This window comes from Mustela lutreola, chromosome 11 (assembly GCF_030435805.1).
Source record: "Mustela lutreola isolate mMusLut2 chromosome 11, mMusLut2.pri, whole genome shotgun sequence".
NCBI lineage: Eukaryota > Metazoa > Chordata > Mammalia > Carnivora > Mustelidae > Mustela > Mustela lutreola.
Window position 1 is genome coordinate 73,968,422 of NC_081300.1, and position 20,136 is coordinate 73,988,557.

The window sequence follows — 20,136 nt, forward strand, 5'->3', positions numbered from 1 at the left end:
TGGGAGCACCACGGGGGTCCTTAGTAGAAACATGGGTTGGTTCTCTCACTTTCCTCCAACCTTCTTAGGGTGTGATGCCCTCCTCCCCCATCCTATTACCCCCACAGAGGAGGGCTGGGAGGCATAGCTCCCCAAACTCAGCCACTGTGATAAGGGCTCCCCATGGCAGCTCTTACACCAGACCCAGTTGGCAGAGGTACACGGAGTGTCCTCTCCATGACCCGACTCGTCCCCCTGTCTCCTTCCCAGGGTCTCTCCTCCTGCCCTCCAGCAGCAGCCTTCTCCCTTCCAATTAAGAGGCCTCCCAGGCCCAGCACCAGGCAAGAAAACAAGGCAGTTAGTCACTTTGCTTCCCTTATCAACTCCTCGGTCACGTGGCTGGCTCCTTTAATGGTAGTTGTCATGGCAACGAGAAGCTAGTCCCCACAGCTCTGGGAACCAAAACAAAATTAAGGGGTGGAGGCGGGAGAGGAAAAGAGGGGAGGGTGAAACAAGCAAGGAAGGAGCCTGGATGGAGCTGGTTGGGTTTAAGTGGAGGAAATTGTGCCCGAGCGGAGGCCACCATGTCTCCAGCTTTCCCTTGGCAACATTGGGGAGACAGAGAAAAAATAAGATGTCTGCCCAGAAGCAGCACAGCCTAACATAGTGGGCGTTTCCACGTGGCTTATCCTGACAGGTGAGTAATCTTCATCCTCATAATAAATAAACTGAAACTCAGGAACCTTGTGAAGGTAAAGACAGATGCTTGTCTAAGACTGTACAACCTACAAGCCGTCAAGTTAGCTCCACCCTCTACCTCCATATAGCTCATGTCCTCCCCACTCCTCTGCTTCTGCTTTTAGGGTAAGACCACATGCTCTGCCCCTCTGCATTTCGCACCCAGCCACTTCCCCAGTCTGTTCGTCCCTCAGGTTCATGGTGCTCCCTCCAGCCACAGTCTTCGTATATGCTGTTCCCTCTGCCAGGAAGGGTTTTCCTCTCTATCTTCCCAACTCCCACCTCCACCTAGAAGGTTTACTCATCGCTCATGTATTTTCTTAAACACCCCTTCCTCCAGAAAGCCTTCCTGGGCCACCTGCACGAGGTTAATCACACTGTTGTGTGTTCTTGGGTGCCAAGCATCTCTACTTCACGCTTTGGTGCAAAGCCTGTCATGATCCCTTGAATTACAGTCAGAATGTCTATTGGGGGTCTGTCTACCATACCGGATGTCAGCCCCAAGAGGGCAAGACTTATCTTGTTCGCTGCTGTAGCCACAGAGCCCAGCCCGGTGTCTGGCACACAGACGCTGCCCTAAACATACCGGAATTTAAACCCAGCTCTGGGTGAGCCCAAAGCCCCTTTCTGACCTGCTTCATGGTTACTGGGTCATACTGGCTCCCAGAGTCAGCACTGGACAGAGCTCCCAGCCTCACGGACTCTGCTGGCCTTTGCGGTTTCTGTGGCTCAGCCCAAACTTGCACACCTTATCTAAGGAAACTGATTGTTAAGCCACCTTCCAGAAAGAATGATGGGAGTTGCCTCTGGCAGGCATGTGGCTCCTCTGAACCCAGAAAGATGGGGGGAAAAAGGAAGAGCAGACTTGACTTCCAGATTTCCAGGCAAAGAGCTTCCCTCCACCATTCCACTGGAGACAGGCTCTCTGATACTGGGAAGAGAAGCTCCCCAAAGAGGTGGTTAGAGTAAGGAAAGGAGATAAGAGGTCTGCTTTGGTGGGGCATGGACTTGTCGCCATGCCCTTGGGGGCACCCATGCTGAACAAAGATTTCATAGAAGACCTGAACTTGTCTTCTCTTTACTGGTTCTGTACCTTTGAGACATCACTTACTCCGTCTGGGCCATTTCAGCTCTGTACGATGGAAATCATGCCACCCATGCTGAGACTCTGGTGCCATGTAGACATGGAAGGGCACATTTGGGATATGGGAGGTAAGAGCCTGGCTCTGATGTCAGACAGACCTGGTGGTTTAAGTCCTGGCTTTGGACCTTCCTGGCTGCGTTCCCTTGAGCAGCTCATACCTCCTCTCCAGGATTGGTTTCCTTGGTCCATAAAATATGAACAATCTCAGTCACCTCATAAAGTTACTATGTACATCGGGTATGGCACAGAGTAGCCCCCACTATATGGAAACTCTGATCATTGAAATGGCCCAAGAAAAGTAGAATTTAGAATCAGTCACCAACTTGTGACCATAACCCTTGCCTTCTGGCTGCAGGTTATATACTGCTTGAGGCCCTTTACCCAAACTTGCAAGGTTCTGTCCCTGACCCCTTCAGGCACCAAGCGGGGTGCCAAGGGATCCCTCTGATCAGATGACGGCTTTGGCCTTATGCCAGGCAGACAGTTCATTCCAAGCCCCAAACTTGGCGGCTCCCAGGAGAGAGGATGCAAGCCCACAACTCTGGTCACCAGGGGCAAAGTATCCCCCACAGCCTGCCACTATCCCAAACTAGACTAACATGGGTGGGATCTCTAAGAACAGTGGAACAATACCTCTTTCTCCAAATGTGGAAACTGAGTCCTTGAGAGGGCACAGGGACTTGGCCAGGGCACTGAGGGAGCTGCTGGCTGAGCTGGGACCAGGGCCCCAGCTGAACACTGCCCAGAGGCACTGTCCTCCCCATCGCCATTCCAGGTGAAAATATCTGGGAAGCACAAATTGACCTAAACTAACTAGATTTAGTTAAACAATGAACAAACAGGTTCTACAGACACCCTCCCCTGACACAGACATCAGACTATTGTAGGTCTGTGGGTTTTGTTGGAAGGATGGTCTATCCAGACAGAGCTTTCTTCAGGTCCCCACAGTGCTTCTAAGAGGGCTAAACTGAAAAGTTCTGGGCCTTTCTGAGGAATTCACATATCCAATTATGCATCCTTATTCAGAAATCCTGGAGTGTACAACCAGCCCAGGAGCTGATTCTTTAAACAACGTGGGACATGCCACTCACAGAGATCTATACACAGACATACGCCCATGCTTTCCAAGGAGGTTAGGGACAGCAACAGGTCCCAGCATCAAGGCTGTCTTTGATGGCTGTCTGCCACCATGTGGTGAGGGCCTTCTTGGTGCTTGGTGCTGACACCAAAGGCTGATACCCTCAGCACACACACACACACACACACACACAGGCAAAGGAATCAGGCCAGCCCCGGAGGTCTGCAGCCATTCCTGGTCTCAGGCTAAAGACCCAAGATAGGTGATCAGCTCAGCAGTGATGGGGTCCCAGGGTGAGGGATGTGAAGTGACATAAGAAAGGCAAGATACACACACACACACACACACACACACACACACACAGTTACACATACATGGTCACAGCCTCACACACATACACAGAGACTCATGCATCACAAAGATACACATCATAGTCACAAAAATGGATAAACAGACACATGTACACACAATATGGAGATGCACCTGGGTATCTCCAGACAGATGCACAGACATTCTCAGATACACACACTCACAGCCACATATCCTCACCCACACAGGCGTGAGTGTGCTCTACACACACACACACACACACACACACACACACACACAGTCCGAGCACCTAAATGCTTCCCAGAAACCCATGCTTATAGATTCACCCCTTGCGGGAAGTCAAGTGCTATTAACTAAAGGCTAGACCTGGCTCCCATCTGGCCCCAAGGAGAGAGAAGGGGCAGAAGGGCAGCTAAGCTGGGACTGATTCTGCGTGTGGGGGGTGGGGGGGGTTGGGGGAACCCACCTGCCATGAGGCCTTGGCACATGCCCACAAATGAAGTAAGCCACTGACTAGGGACTTCCAGGGAGGGAGTCCCCTGGCTCCTGGGGGTGGCTCCAAGGACTGAGAATTGGGGGGAAAGGGGAATGGAGGATTGTTATTTTCCCAAAGTGAATCTTTCCCCTCTTCCGAAGTCTGGTCCTCCTTCTGCAGCCCCATCCAGGCCCCGCATTTTCCAATACGTCCAGTCAGCCCCCCCAGGTGCTTGCCTCCCCTTAGTGAGACCCACCCATTTGCTCCTTCACAAGAGGGGTTCCTACCCAGGCACATCCAGGTGTACCCCACACCTGGGGGGCCCTCCCGCTGCATCCAGAGCCCCCCCAATACCGGAGGCTCCCACCCCCAAACTCACTGGCCTCCAGTTCCGCAGGAGGTAAATACCTACCCATGTGAGCCCCACACCAGAGGTGCCGCCCCCGCTGCCAGGAGCCACCACTCCTTTAGAGACCTTCCCCGGCGTAGGGGTGCGGGGTTGCAGCAGCCCCCTCCCTCAAGGTCGCGACCCCCGCGCCGGCCCGGGTACCTACCTCCTTCTTGACAGTGCGCAGCAGCCTCTGTCGCGTGTCCGCTTCTGTGGGACGAGATGGGGGACGGCCGGTCAGCCCAGCGCTGAAGGCGGAGGCCCGGGGCTGTCCTCCCGCCGCCTCCCCCCGCCACCCCCCGCCACCCCCCGCCACCCCTGCGCCCCACGGCCCCTTACCAGGGGGGCCCGAGGCCATGGCCGTGAGCGCTGCGTTCCCGGTCAGGCCGCCGGCGGAGGCTGCTCGCTAGCTCTACTGCTGCAGCCGCGGCGGGGCGGGGCCCAGCGCCGGGTGACGTAAGGACCCGCCGCGCCGCTGCCCCGCCCCTCCAGAGAGCAGCCGCTGCGCGTCCGGGTTCCTGGCGGGAGGTTCCTCTGGTGCCAGACGCAGGCTCAGGTCCCAAGGCCAGCGCCCCGCCCTCCGCGGAAGCTCCGTCCCCTTCCGCCTTGGCACCCGGCGCCCCAAGTCCCTCCCAACCTCTATTGGGCAAGGCAGGGAGGGATCCTTTATTGGATGTCGGCTCTGTGCCAGGCTCCAGGAAGCGGAAGGAGATGGAGGGACTGCTACTGATGCTCTGAGCCTCAGGGGTTTCGCCTTTGAAATGGATATAATTTGATAACATAGGAATGATATGAGACTCAAATAAGAGTGAAGATAAAGCACTTAATGGAGACCGAGGTAAAAAGACCAGCAACCGTAGAAGATAGCTGCTATTGTTATTGTTATTGTTGTTATTATTATTAGGAGTCTTGCAAGATATGGCCAGGCCTTAAGTGGCTCCCTCCCCACATGCAGGTTATTGGGAAAGATCTTCGCAGGACCCTAATAGGGCACCTGTGAGCCAGGACCTCCAGGGCCAGGCAGGCAATGACCTCTTTGGGACCCGCACTTGTTCCACCAAGTTCCTGACCACGGCCACCGAGACTGCGACTCGGGTCTACAAACATTTATTGAGCACCTACCATGCGTCAGGTTATTGTGCTGAGGATACCAAAGTGAGCAACTCAGACAAAAGCCTGCCCTCACAGGGCTTAGAAGGCAGAAAACAAAATAAATAAGCAGATCATGCGGCATGTTGGAAGTTTCTGGAGAAAAATTACATAGGCAAAGTAGACAGGGAGGGCCCACACAGATGCGGTTTGTATTTTGAAGTAGGATGTTTGAAGGGGGCCTCACTGAGGAGGTGGCATCTGTGTAAAGAAGAGAAGGAATAGACTGTGGGGATTTCTGGAGGAAAAGCATTCCAGGCAAAGGGAGCAGAAAGTGCAGAGGCTTTGAGGTGGGAGTGTGCCACTGGGTATGACAAATATCTCAGAGGCCCGTGGGGCTGGAGTGGCATGAACAAGGAGGATGGTGGAAGACCAAGGTCCTGTTATGGCCTTGAAGTCCACTTTAAAGACTTGCGTCCTGCTCTCAAGAGCCCCCTTACCCCGCCCCAGATTCAGAATCCCCTCTTTTCCATTTGTCAGCGTCGGAAGTCTTTGGCCATAAGCCAGAGAAGGTGATTTTGGCTAACTTAGTGAAAAGGGAAAAACTGGAAGGATAATGGGAATGCCATTATTAGCAGATGGGTGGGTCTCACTAAGGGGAGGCAAGCACCTGGGGAACTGGGTTGAAAGCAAGGCAGTTCCAGAAAGAGAAACCTTTGGGAATAGTCACCTGGTGATGAGGACAGTGTGGTCAGGGTGCCACCACTCAGGTGAAAGGAACTATAGCTATTGGAGGTTCCTGTTCCGAAGAGGGAGCATCCCACTGAGACACACACCTGCTCCTTGCTAAGGAAGGGGACTCTGAGTCACAATCCCACCCACCTACTATCTCCAATGAGAATATGCAAGTCCACTGTGGGCCCAGAGAATGTGAAATGGTTGCTTGGAAGCCAAATACCTTCATATATTAGAACCATATACTGAGGACCTACTATGTGCCAGCTACTGCATTAAGGGCTTTAGGTGTGTCTGCTTGATCTTGTCTCCCTACCCCTCAACACTCATTTTTTTTGTATTATAAATGAAAGCCAAGCCTAGAGAGACCTTTGTCCAACTTCATACAGCAAGGGAGCCACAGCCAGAATTACAACCTCAGGATCCAAGAGACTGATTCAGTGGTTCTTCCCCTTGACTGCACCCCTACGTTAACTAGGGTACTTTAGAAAAGTAGGGTAGCTAGGTATCACTGTAGGGAGCCCTTTTCCAGAGCCCACGTTTCTCCCTTCCCAGCCAAACACTAAGCCTGGGAAGTTGACCGGCGCTGCACTGGTCCTTCCTAGAAAACCTGAAGGTTTGCTTCCAAGATACAAGAATTGGTAGTTTTTGGTTTGACAGCAGCAGGAAGTTGGGCATGGATGGGATCAGGCCCTGCTCCCTGGGGTTTCTCAACAGAGCCCGCTGCAGTTAGACCACTCACCACTAGGGGCGCCATCACTTAGCATCATCTTGGGAAGTGATGAGACTCTCCCTCTGGCCAGAGCAGAAAAACTTTGCTGGGTGCCAGTTTTCCTCATGCTTCCCAGGCTATGCCTCATCCCGTGTCACTGCCCAGTGGTGCTGCAGCCAGAACCAGGTGGAAAGCCTTTTTCTCCTGCCTTGTCCCTTCTGTGCCCTCTATTGAGAAAGCTCAGCAGGGTGCTCAGTACAAATTAGAAATGCTCAGGCAGTCTTGCCTATTACGGAGGAACAATCATCGGAGGAACAATTTGGAGCTGAGAGACAATACACTGATAACTGGCAGAAGGCATGACCTCACAATTCATGATATAATAACAATGATAATAACTGTAATTTAGAGCACTTAAATGTGTCTGGCACTAGGCTGTGAACTTCTCACATATTAGCTCGTTTAATGCACCAAAAAACCCCATGATGTAGGTTTTTCTCATCATCTGTATTTTATCCTGAAGCTCCCAGAGAAGTTAAACAGCTTAGCCACAGGCATGTAGCTAGAACATAGAGAGACTGGATTCAAGCCAAGGTGTTCTTAACCTACTTACTGTGGAAAGTAATTCTAGTTCGCATTGTCTTGTGTGCCCCATGTAGCATTTACTCTTCATTGCTGTGATGGTTAATTGTATGTGTCCACTTGATAACGTCATGGGATGGCCAGATATTTGGTTCAGTTTTACTCTGGGTGTGTCTTTGAGGGTGTTGCTAGATGAGATCACATTTGAGTAAAGCAGATGGTCCTCCCTAGTGTGGAGAGGACTCAGCTAACCAACCAATGACCTGAATAGAACAAAGAAGTCTGAGTTAGAGGGAATGCTTCCAGCCTGACGGCATGAGCTGAAGCATCTGTCTTTTGGGAGCTTCACATTCAAAGAGAAATCTCAGCTCTTGTTGGGTTCTGAGCCTTCAGACTTGCTGTGAAATACACCATTGGCTCTCATGGGTCACCTGTTTGCCGTCTTGGGATATTTCAGCCTCCATAACTGAATAAGCCAATTCATTGTAAAAACGGATAAGTAAATCCAGTTGGTTCTCTTTCTCTAGATGGTTCTCCATCACGGGATGCTATGACTCTATGGTCTTTTGTCTAGATTAAGAGATAAACTGCAAAGAAGAACATAAGGAAAACTGTAGGACAAAAGTCAGGTAGTAGAAGCAGATGAGTAAAGTTCAGTCTTGGGGTCTAGCTGGTGACAATAGGATGTTATTTTTCTCATGGAACTCACAGTTGAGCTGGGGGGAGAGAGGCAATAAGCAAGTAATCAAATCCATAAAATAACAGATTGTGATCAATGCTGTGGAACATGTGAACTGGATGGCATGACACTGGGGATTTTGGGGTTGGGGAGATAAGGAGGAATCAGTCCAAATTGTGGAAGGGTGTTTAAGGAGTGACCACACAACTGAGACACGAGTCTCAGAGATGGCAGTAGCCAGGCCACAAGTTGGAGGAAAATCATTCCAGGTGTGTGGAAAAGCAGGTGCAAAAGGCCTGGGATGGGATTGACTGTGCCTAGACAAAGAAGAGAAAGGATGCAGTGGAGCCTGAAACACAGTGAGGACCCAGGGCTCCTCCAATCCATAACTCCCCAGAGGAACCAGGAGGCTCTTGATTTCCTTCTGGCACTTTCATCCCACCTTCTGTCCATCAGCAAGCTTTCTTCTTCTTCTTTTTTTTTAATGGTGATTACAGTCACCATTTTAACCATTTTATTTATTTTTTAAAAGATTTACTTATTTATGAGAGAAAGAGGGCAGGGGGAGGGCATAGGGAGAGAGAATCTCAAGCAGGCTCCCTGCTGAGCACAGAGTCCCACCATGGGGCTTGGTCCCAGGACCCCAAGATCATGACCTGACCCGAAACCAAGGGCCAGATGCTCAGCTGACTGAGCCACCCAGTCACCCCACCCTACCATTTTATTTCATTTTATTTTAACCATTTTATTTTATTTTATTGTTTTTTTTAAGATTTGTTTTATTTTTTAAAAGGTTTATTTATTTGAGAGAGAGAGAGAGAACAAGCAGGGGGAGGAGAATTGGGAGAGAGAGAGGAAGCAGACTCCCCCTGAGCATGGAGCCAAAAAGGACACCGGGCTTGGTCCTGGACAGGGCGCGGGGCTTGATCCTAGAAACCTGAGATCATAATCTGAGCCAAAACCAAGCCTTGGGTGCTTAACCGACTGAGCTACCTAGGCACCCGCACCATTTTAACCATTTAAAGTGGACGATTCAGTGGCATTTAGTACCTTTACAATGTTGTGAAACAGTCACCTTTATCTAGTTCCAGAACATTTCTTCTACTTCAAAAGGAAACCCTGTTGGGGCTCCTGGGTGGCTCAGTCATTAAGCATCTGCCTTTGCCTCAGGTCATGATCTCAGGGTCCTGGGATAGAGCCCTGCATCGGGCTCCCTGCTTGGCGGGAAGCCTTCTTCTCCCTCTCCCACTCCCCCTGCTTGTGTTTCCTCTCTCACTGGGTCTCTCTCTGTCGAATAAATAAATAAAATCTTAAAAAAAAGGAAATCCTGTGTTCCTTAAGCAGTCACTCCCCATTCTCCTGTCCCTGTGCATGTTCCACAGCATTGATCACAATCTGTTATTTTATGGATTTGATTACTTGCTTATTGCCTCTCTCCCCCCAGCTCAACTGTGAGTTCCATGAGAAAAATAACATCCTATTGTCACCACTAATCTGATTTCTGTCTCTATGGCTTTGCCTATTCTATACATTTCATGTAAATGGAAAATACCACATGTGGCCTTTGTGTCTATGTTCTTTCAGATATCGCTATATTTTTTAGACTAATTCATGTCATAACAAAGGTCTGTACTTAATTCCTTTTTATGGGTTTTTACAATATACCATTGTGTGGACAGAACACATTTGGTTTCTCTGTTCATCATCAGTTGATGGATATTAAATTGTTTACACCTTTTGGATATTGTGAAAAGGGCTGCTCTAAACATTTGTGTGTAAATTTTTGTGTGGGCATTATAACTTTATTTAACTTGGATATATACCTAGGAGTGTAATTGCTGAATGATAAAGACTGGACATTTATATCCCCTCAGATTCATATATTGATACCTAAACCCCAGTATACTTAGAGATGTATTGGAGGTGTTGTCTTATTGTCTTATTGTAGGTTATTAAGTCAGGAGGGTGGTGCCCTAGTGAATGGGATTGGTTCCCTTATGAAAGAGACCCCAGGGAGCTCTCTTGCCCCTTCTACCATGCAAGGATGCAATGAGAAGATAGCTGTCTATAAATCAGGACGTAGGCTCTCACCAGACCCCAAATATGCCAATACCTTGATCTTGGATTTTCCAGCCTCCAGAATGGTGAGAAATAAATTTCTGCTATTTATAAGCCACCCAGCTGATAGTACTTTGTGATAGCTTCCTGAATGGATTAAGTCACAGCTCATAGGGTAATTCTACATTTAACATTTTGGGGAGACTTTGAATTATTTTCCATAGTGACTGCACCACGTTGCATTCCTACCAGCAATGCATAAGGACTTCAATTTCTTCACATCTCTGCCTAAACTTACTTTACTTCTTTTTTGTTTAATTAGAGTCATCCTAGTGGGTGTGAAGTGGTATCTCACTGTGGTTTTGATTTGCATTTCCTTAATGACTAATGAGGTTGAACATCTTTTCATATGCTTGTGAGCCATTTGTAGAACTTCTCTGGAGAAATTCTGTTCAAGTGCTTTGCTCATTTTTTAAGTTTGGTTGTCTTTTTTTTTTTTTTTTTTTTGTGAGTTGTACAAATTCTGAATGTATTCTGGATACTAGACTCTTAATACATATATGATTTGCAAATATTTTCTCTTACTCCATGGGTTGCCTTTTCTCTTTCTTGATAGTGACCTACTCAGATGGTGCACAAAAGTTTTAGAATTTTATAATGCCCTATTTATCTTTTTTCTCTTGTTGCTTGTAGTTTTGGTGTCATATCCAAGGAACCATGTCCAAATGCAAGATCATGACTGTTTGCTCCTATGTGTTGTTCTAAGATTTTTATAGTTACAGATTTTATATTTAAATCTCTAATCATTTTACATTAATTTTTGTATATGGTATGAGGTAGGGATCCAACTTAATTTCATGTGGATATCCAGTTGTGCCAGCACATTTGTTGAAGAGGCTACGTTTTCCTGATTGGTCTTGGCAGCCTCTTGAAAACCAGTTGATCTGGGCATATGGGTGGCTCAGTTATTAAGCATCTGTCGTGATCCTGGGGTCCTGGGATGAAGCTTTGCATTAGGCTCCCTGCTCTGTGGGGAGTCTACTTCTCCCTCTGCCCCTCCCTCTGACTCATGCTTTTTTCTTCTCTTCTTGCTCTCAAATAAATAAATAAATAAATAAATAAACAAAACCAATGGATCATAGATGTATGGTTTTATTTCTGGATTCCTGTTTTACTCAGTTGATCTAATAGCTGTTCTTAGTGCAGTACCACGATTTTGATTACTGTAAGGAAGCATGAACCTTTTTTTTTTTTTAATTTTAATTCTGGCATAGTTAACATGCAGTGTGATATTAATTTCAGGTGTATAATATTATAGTGATTCATCATTCCCATACATCATCCAGTGCTCATCATAACAAGTGTCCTCTTTCATCCCCAGCACCTATTTCTCCCATTCCCACCCACCTCCCCTCTGGTGACCCTCAGGGTGTTCTCTGTAGTTAAGAGTGTGTTTCTTGGTTTTCCTTCCTCTCTCTGCTTTTATCCCTAAGTTCATCTTTCTTTCTTAAATTCCACATTGGAGTGAAATCATATGGTATTTGTCTTTCCTGACTGACTTACTTTGCTTAGCATAACACCCTCTAGCTCCATCCATGTCAATTTGGTGACATGGATGGAGCTAGAGGGTGTTATGCAAAGCATGAACCTTCTAATTTCATTCTTCTTTTTCAAGATGGTTTTGGCCATTTGGGGAATCTCGATCTTCCCTATGAATTTTAGGATCAGTTTTTCCATTTCTACAAAAATAGCTTTTGAGATTTTTATAGGGATTACATGGAATTTATAGGTAGTTTGGGATAGTATTGTCATCCTAATAATGTTACATCTCCCAATCCATGAACACAGGATATCTTTCCATTTATTTGTATCTTTTTAAATTTCTTTTGATGACATTTTGTAGTTTTCAGTGGATAAGTCTTACACCTGCTTGGTTAAGTTTATTCCAAGTTACTTTATTCTTGTTGATGCTATTGTAAATGGAATAGTTTTCTTAATTTCCTTTTCAAATTGCTTGTTGTTAGTGTATGGAAATATGACTAGACTAATTTTTTGTCAACTCTTTTTTTTTTAAACAATCTCTACACGCAATGTGGGACTCGAACTCATAACCCAGAGATCAAGAATCACATGCTCTACCAACTAAGACAGCCGGGCACCCCACAAATACTACTGATTTTGTGTATTGATCTTATATACTGAAGCTTTGCTAAATAAATTTATTAGTTTGCTGTAATAGCTTGTGTATGTATATTCTTTGGAATTTTCTCTATGTAAGATCGTGTCTTCACAAATAGAGACAAATATTGCCTAATGGGTGTGGCTAAAACTTCCAGTGCAGTGCTAAATAGAATTAGTGAAAGTGGGCATCCTTGTCTTGTTCTTGATCTTAAGGGAAACCTTTCAATCCTACACCCCTGAGTATGATTCTGCAAGTCTTGGGGGTCTTGAATCTGTCCACTTCTTGACCCCCTGTTCCTACTCCTTGAACTCTTCTGCCTGTAATATCACCACTTACTTGGACCAGTCCAACCACCTCTAAAGTGACTTTCCCCTTTTCTCCCCACCCTGAAACTCATTCCATCAATTCTTGCATGTGTCGATTTTTTTCCTCTCTCTGGAGTTCAAAGGATCAGCCCCATGCTGGCCTCTGCTTCCCCTTGCTTCTTTCATAGCCCTTATCCCAATTTTGCTATTTTTATTTGCACTTTTACAAAGCTTAATTCTGCAGCTAGACTATAGATCAATTCTGCGTCTGCCATTTCAATACAGCAGCTCTTTCAAGTTCCCTTCCTGTCTGAGCCCCCAGGCATCCACTGTTGTGACTGCATTCACTGAGGTGGCACAGGGCTTGAAGAGTTTATAAACTGCTTTCACAGTCATCACTTAAGCCTCACAATGACCTTGTGAGGTAAGTGTTATAATCACTGTGTTTCCCATTCCGCACACAAGGAAACTGAGGTCCCCGACATGGAGAGATACGCCCAAGGAGTAACCGCTCTGAAGTGGCAGATCCAGGGAGGACATGAAACAAGAGAAAGAACAATGAGGCGCTCAGAGGTGAGAACTAGCATGAAGCATTTGGTGAACTGCCTATTGAATATATATATATTTTTAAAGATTTTATTTATTTACTTGACAGAGAGAGATCACAAGTAGGCAGAGAGGCAGGCAGAGAGAGAGAGAGAGGGAGAGAGGAGGAAACAGGCTCCCTGCTGCGCAGAGAGCCCAATGCGGGACTCGATCCCAGGACCCTGAGATCATGACCTGAGCCGAAGGCAGCGGCTTAACCCACTGAGCCACCCAGGCGCCCTGCCTATTGAATATTGAGGTGCCTTAAGGAGAGGTGGGGTCCACTAAGAAAGGCAGCACCACATAATAAAAGTTAAGACCACAATCTCTGGTCAGACATATGCATAAGTGAACTTCAACCCTGTTACTTACTAGCTATGTAACCTTCATCACAACCCTTGACCTTCCTGAACTTCAGTTTACTCATCCAAAAAAATGGGGCAATAATTATCAATCTAAGCTTGTTAAATTATGAGGTGGACAGCAAGTGCTCTGCGCTATTCCTGACACTTGGAAAGTGCTCGGAAAATCAGAGCCTCTGGCTTGCAAACTTCAACATATGATTAACATATCTTAAAAATATTACTATTTATATCCATGGACATCCTTAAAAGGGACTGGAAGAGGTAACTGTCACACAGGAATTTCCATGAATACGTGGAAGCTCTTCCTGGAGAAAGAGGGAGGCTGGCTCTTTGCTTCATCACTGATGATGTTCCTGAAGATGCTGTACTTGCTCCTACTTCTGAAATGTTCCATGTGTGCCTGTACACGTGCTTCCTGCTTTCTATAACTTCTCCCAATCACTTTTCACAACCTGGGGAGGTAGTCTGCTAGGTTCCTGCTCTTGGTGGCAGACAAGGCCAGGGGAGAAGGCTGGTTTGCTCTGGATTCTTTAGGCAGGAAGAAGAGGTGGGAGGGCTGTGGGCAGGGGGGTGAGGGGAGGCAGGAGTATGGGGCAAGGGGAAGGGAGAGTGTGGCCCTGTACAGGCCAGCAGAGCCAGAAAACCAAGGGCCTGGTATCAGAGGGACAAAGACCCTGCTGCTGACAAGTGGCCCAGAGCCATGGAGATGGCCTGGCTGTGTCCTATGCAGAGTCCTCTTCCACCCTGACATCCTGGGTGCTGGAGACTTGGGGGCAGTGGAGGTGACACAGTGCTGTGCAGATGGGAACCTGACACTCATGAAGGGAGGGAGGGAGGGAAAAAGGGAGGGAGTCGGGAGAGAGGGGGAGGTCCTCTCCTCCATCGCTCCCTTGGCTCAGGCAGGCAGAGTCCCTGGTCCTAATCAGGAGACCTTGTCTGACCTCTCCTTGCTGAAGACACCAGCACAGGCCAGTCACTTTCCTGGCTTCTCTGTCAAGCTTTGTCCCTGCCTTTAAAACTCTCTCTTCCCGATATCCTATGAAAAGTGATATCCTTTCACTTTTCCTTCCCTTCCACTAGATGCTGCTCTATGGCCATCAAACACAGCCCACTTTTCTGATTCTGAGGTCCCTGTGTGGATGAGGCAGAGAGGCCATCTGCTGAGTCCTCCCCATTCTCCAGAAGATGCATGGAGGTCCAAGGCTTTACCTGGGCTCTTTGATATTATGGTGACAGTATTGACTCCAATAGCTGTGGCTTGACAAGCACTCAGTGTGTGTCAAGCTCTTTTCACCCATTAGCTGCTTCTTCTTCTTCTTCTTCTTTTCTAAGATTATTTATTTATTCACGAGAGAGAGAGAGAGAGAGAAAGAGAGAGCGAGCGAGAGCACATGCAAGCTGGGGAGGTGGGTAGGAGCAGCAGGGAGGGAGAGGAAGGGGGAAAGAATTTCCAGCAGAGTCCTCACTGAGCATGGAACTGATATGGGACTCAATGTCACGATCCTGAGATCATGACCTGAGCTGAAACCAAGAATCTGACACTCAACCAACTGGGCCACCTAGGCGCCCCTTCACCAGTTAGCTTCTTCACCACCCCCAGACCCCTTGAAGTTAACTTCTCATCCTATATATCACGAAATCGAGTCTCAGAGAGATGATGTGACCTGCCCAGAGTCACACAGCACCTGAGTGGACAAGCAGTGATTCCAACTGATGCTCCCAGATTCCAAATGCCAAAGACTGAACCACGGTCCTGTCCCATTGCTTAAGGCAGTTGCTAATTGTTGAATGTCTACTATGTGCTGGACAGCAGCCAATGCTTGGAGAATACAGAGATGAATAAGATAGACTCACTCTATGGATAGTTGGCCCTGTGTCCACCCTCCTGGGAATCTTGTCCCCATGTGTCCCCAGCATCTAGCCCAGAGCTTGGCACAGAGTACAACCTCAGTTAGTGTGGAACAAATGAACTGCTGTTGGTTATAGAAGCACTTATGTCAGAAGACTTTCTGTGGTCCATCCCAGGGAATGTGGAGGACAGAGGATGTCCTGTGACCTCAGGTTTGTCCCATCTAGGCATCCATCTGGGTCATCATCTTTGGGTCTGTTGGCTCAACCACACTGTGCCATCCCAAAGGTCCCTTCCAGTCCTGGAGTGCTGCTGTCTGTAAGATGGTGGTTTAGGGAGAACTTTCCAGGGGCCCATGCTTCTTCATTTTCTCCATACTCCTTGGTTTCTTTGGAGACTTAAGCACTGTAGAGGATATGGGGAGTTCCTAGATGCTTTCCCTGAAAAGCACACTTAAACCTTCTATTTTCCATCCAGTTTCAGGAGCTTCCTAGACACTAAGTTAAGAGTCTCTGTTGCAGCGGATTCTTAAAAACCACAGACATCCCAAACCAACAGAATCACATCTCAAATGGCACAACTATTTAATCAGCAAATTCTTACAAATTCCCATCATATATTACGCATCATGCTGGGTCCTGGGGACCATAGGGGACAGCTACAGCATTCAGGTGGATCAGGAAGCAGCTCGTGGGAAGCTGGAGTCCAGTCAGCAGCCGCTGAGCTCTCGACACACCTGCAGAGTGGGCTCCAGTGTAAATTCTGACCTCTCTGGGGTGCCTGGAATTTTCTCCCTCTTGGCCCCTCTCATTAGGGTGCTCTAGAACAGGCTTATCCAAGGTAAGCATGGATGATTCTGAATCTTCTCTGATGGGTGGCTGTGTTTTTTAGTGCTTCTGCTCCAGAATATAATGCCACCAGTGTGCAAACTCAGCTTCTCTTTGTGTTACAAGTTCAAAGCCCATCTTGCCCAAACATCCTCAACAAAATGTCAGAAACCTCTTCCTCTACTTTTTGTTGCTAATAATAATGACGACAGCCAGTCATAACAAAATATTAACCATTCCTCAGGCACATATATACTGAGCACTTTGGGGACACCTGGGAAAGTGGGGTGAGAAAGGTGGCATCCTTGGCCAAGGCATGGGGACGGGTCAGGATGAGCTGATGACTGCCAGTGCCAATCCGTGTTTCACAGGGTCCGAGACTTCCCCAATTTTGTGGATCACTTTAAGGAAAAAATTAAAACTGCAAAAACAAATTTTGGTTTAAAAGTGACAACCTTCAGAGTTAAGAAAACTTCAAAATATTCATGCCATCACAAACGCCAGAAAACAATGTTTCGTATATTGCCTGCCATCTGTATTCTACCCGCTCCTTGTTTGTTTATTTATTTATTTTGCTTGCATGGTCTGGGATCGCTTCTCCTGAGGACTATCCTTTTTCTTTTTCTTTATTTTTTAAAAAATATTTTATTTATTTATTTGAGAGAGAGAGAGCATGTGAGGGGAGGAGAAAGGGGGGGAAGAAACTCCTGCTGAATGGGGAGCTCAGTGGGGGTTGGGGGGGCTGGATCTCATGACCCTGAGATCATGACCGGAGCCAAAATTAAGAGTTAGACACTTAACCTATGCCACCTCCCAGGTGCCACTGGAGAGTGCTTTTTCTAGTATGTTTTGTAGAACAAGTAAAATAAATTTCAGTCTTTTCTCTGGCGTGGAAGATAGGAATATGTTCCTCCTCAGTGATAGCTTAGAAAATGATGTGTCCTCAGTTGTGACACCATCTAAATATTTGAAATTGTTGTCAGATGTGGGAAAGACTTTACTGAGCTTCTATCAGCGTGTGATAATGTCCATAGTCTGGGCTTTTTGAGGATTTTTTTTTTTTTTTTTTTGTGAACTGATTGAATTTTAATACTCTTTGAAGTAGGGATACTCATTAGCTAATTTGTCCCAATGTAAATTCATAAAGAGTTTTCTATTGGTTTCTCATCAAACCAGTCAGAAAATGTTTCTATTCTTCAAGATGTTCAGATTTACTCATCTTTCTTAACTAGGTTATCAAATAATCTAAGAACCTGATCTTTTTTTTTTGAATTTATTTTTTATTTATTTTCAACATAACAGTATTCATTGTTTTTGCACCACACCCAGTGCTCCATGCAATATGTGCCCTCCCTAATACCCACCCTTGGTTCTCCCAACCTCCCACCCCCTGCCCCTTCAAAACACTCAGGTTGTTTTTCAGAGTCCATAGTCTCTCATGGTTCACCTCCCCTTCCAATTTCCCTCACTCCCTTCATCTCTCCATCTCCCCATGTCCTCCATGTTATTTGTTATGCTCCACAAATAAGTGAAACCATATGATAATTGACTCTCTCTCCTTGACTTATTTCACTCAGCATCATCTCTTCCAGTCCCGTCCATGTTGCTACAAAAGTTTGGCATTCATCCTTTCTGATGGAGGCGTAATACTCCATAGTGTATATGGATCACATCTTCCTTATCCATTCATCCGTTGAAGGGCATCTTGGTTCTTTCCACAGTTTGGTGACCGTGGCCATTGCTGCTATAAACATTGGGGTACAGATGGCCCTTCTTTTCACGACATCTGTATCTTTGGGGTAAACTATTTTCGCTTTTGTTTCCTTTCCCAGGAGTGCAATGGCAGGGTCATAGGGAAGTTCTATTTTAAATTTCTTGAGGAATCTCCACTCTGTTCTCCAAAGAGGCTGCACCAACTTGCATTCCCACTAACAGTGGAAGAGGGCTCCCCTTTCTCCACATCCTCTCCAACACATGTTGTTTCCTATCTTGCTAATTTTGTCCATTCTAACTGGTGTAAGGTGGCATCTCAATGTGGTTTTAATCTGAATCTCCTTGAGGGCTAGTGATGATGAACATTTTTTCATGTGTCTGATAGCCATTTGTATGTCTTCACTGGAGAAGTGTCTGTTCATATCTTCTGCCCATTTTTTGATATGATTGTCTGTTTTGTGTGTGTTGAGTTTGAGGAGTTCTTTATAGATCCTGGATATCAACCTCTTGTCTTTACTGTCATTTGCCAATATCTTCTCCCATTCCGTGGGTTGCCTCTTTATTTTCTTGACTGTTTCCTTGGCTGTGCAGAAGTTTTTGATGTTGATAAAGTCCCAAAAGTTTATTTTCGCTTTTGTTTCCTTTGCCTTTGGAGACATATCTTGAAAGAAGTCGCTGTGGCTGATATCGAAGAGATTACTGCCTATGTTCTCCTCTAGGATTCTGATGGTTTCCTGTCTCACGTTGAGATCTTTTATCCATTTTGAGTTTATCATTGTGTACGGTGTAAGAGAATGGTCGAATTTCATTCTTCTACATATAGCGGCCCAGTTTTCCCAGCACCATTTATTGAAGAGACTGTCTTTTTTCCACTGTATATTTTTTCCTGTTTTGTCGAAGATTATTTGACCATAGAGTTGAGGGTCCATATCTGGGCTCTCTACTCTGTTCCACTGGTCTATGTGTCTGTTTTTATGCCAGTACCATGCTGTCTTGGTGATCACAGCTTTGTAATAAAGCTTGAAATCAGGTCACGTGATGCCCCCCATTTTATTTTTGTTTTTCAACATTTCCTTAGTGATTTGGGGTCTCTTCTGATTCCATACAAATTTTTGGATTATTTGCTCCAGCTCTTTGAAGAATACTGGTGGAATTTTGATCGGAATGACATTAAAAGTATAGATTGCTCTAGGCAGTATAGACATTTTAACAATGTTTATTCTTCCGATCCAAGAGCATGGAATGGTCTGCCATCTTTTTGTGTCTTCTTCAATTTCTTTCATGAGTGTTCTGTAGTTCCTCGAATACAGATCCTTTACCTCTTTGGCTAGGTTTATTCCCAGGTATCTTATGCTTCTTGGTGCTATAGTAAATGGAATCAACTCTCTAATTTCCCTTTCTGTATTTTCATTGTTAGTGTATAAGAAAGCCACTGATTTCTGTACATTGACTTTGTATCCTGCCACGTTGCTGAATTGCTGTATGAGATCTAGTAGTTTGGGGGTGGAGTCTTTTGGGTTTTCCATATAAAGAATCATGTCATCTGTGAAGAGAGAGAGTTTGACTTCTTCATCGCCAATTTGGATACCTTTTATTTCTCTTTGTTATCTGATCGCTGTTTATAGGACTTCTAATACTATGTTGAATAAGAGTGGTGAGAGTGGGCATCCTTGTCGTGTTCCTGATCTCAACGGGAAGGCTGCAAGCTTTTTCCCATTGAGGATGATATTTGCTGTGGGTCTTTCATAGATTTGATGAAGTTCAGGAATGTTCCCTCTATATCTATACTTTGAAGCATTTTAATCAGGAACGGATGCTGGATTTTATCAAATCCTTTTCCTGCATCAATTGAAAGGACCATTTGGTTCTTCTCTCTTCTCTTATTGATTTGTTCTATCACATTGATTGATTTGTGAATGCTGAACCCTCCTTGTAACCTGGGGATGAATCCCACTTGGTCATGGTGTATAATCTTTTTAATGTGCTAGGATCATGTTGAGAATCTTAGCATCCATATTCATCAGTGACATTGGTCTGAAATTCTCCTTTTTGGTAGGGTCTTTGCCTGGTTTGGAGATCAGGGTAATGCTGGCTTCATAGAATGAGTCTGGAAGTTTTCCTTCTGCTTCAATTTTTTGAAACAGCTTCAGGAGAATAGGTGTTATTTCTTCTTTGAAAGTTTGGTAGAATTCCCCAGGGAATCTGTCAGGTCCTGGGCTCTTGTATTTTGGGAAGTTTTTGATCACTGCTTCAATCTTGTTAGTAGATATCAGTCTATTCAGGTTGTCAATTTCTTCCTGGTTCAATTTTGGAAGTTTATAGT

At 46.0% G+C, this 20,136-nt stretch overlaps 1 protein-coding gene across 6 annotated transcripts in view; it reads right to left on the minus strand.

Annotated features, from left to right (window-relative positions):
- The window catches only part of SGSM1 (small G protein signaling modulator 1), an 88,331-nt gene extending 83,718 nt beyond the window's left edge, over nt 1-4,613 (minus strand). For 2 of the 6 annotated variants that reach the window (XM_059138889.1, XM_059138885.1), the window contains exons 1-2: nt 4,472-4,601; nt 4,299-4,342 (exon numbers count right to left, since the gene is read on the minus strand). In XM_059138889.1, coding sequence (XP_058994872.1) covers nt 4,299-4,342; nt 4,472-4,490 — 63 coding nt within the window. In that variant the 5' untranslated portion in view covers nt 4,491-4,601. Of the gene's footprint in view, nt 1-4,298; nt 4,343-4,471 lie in introns of all 6 variants that reach the window. The other 4 variants (XM_059138892.1, XM_059138890.1, XM_059138886.1 and 1 more) reach the window with 4 other exon arrangements.
- Nucleotides 4,614-20,136: the final 15,523 nt, after the last annotated feature.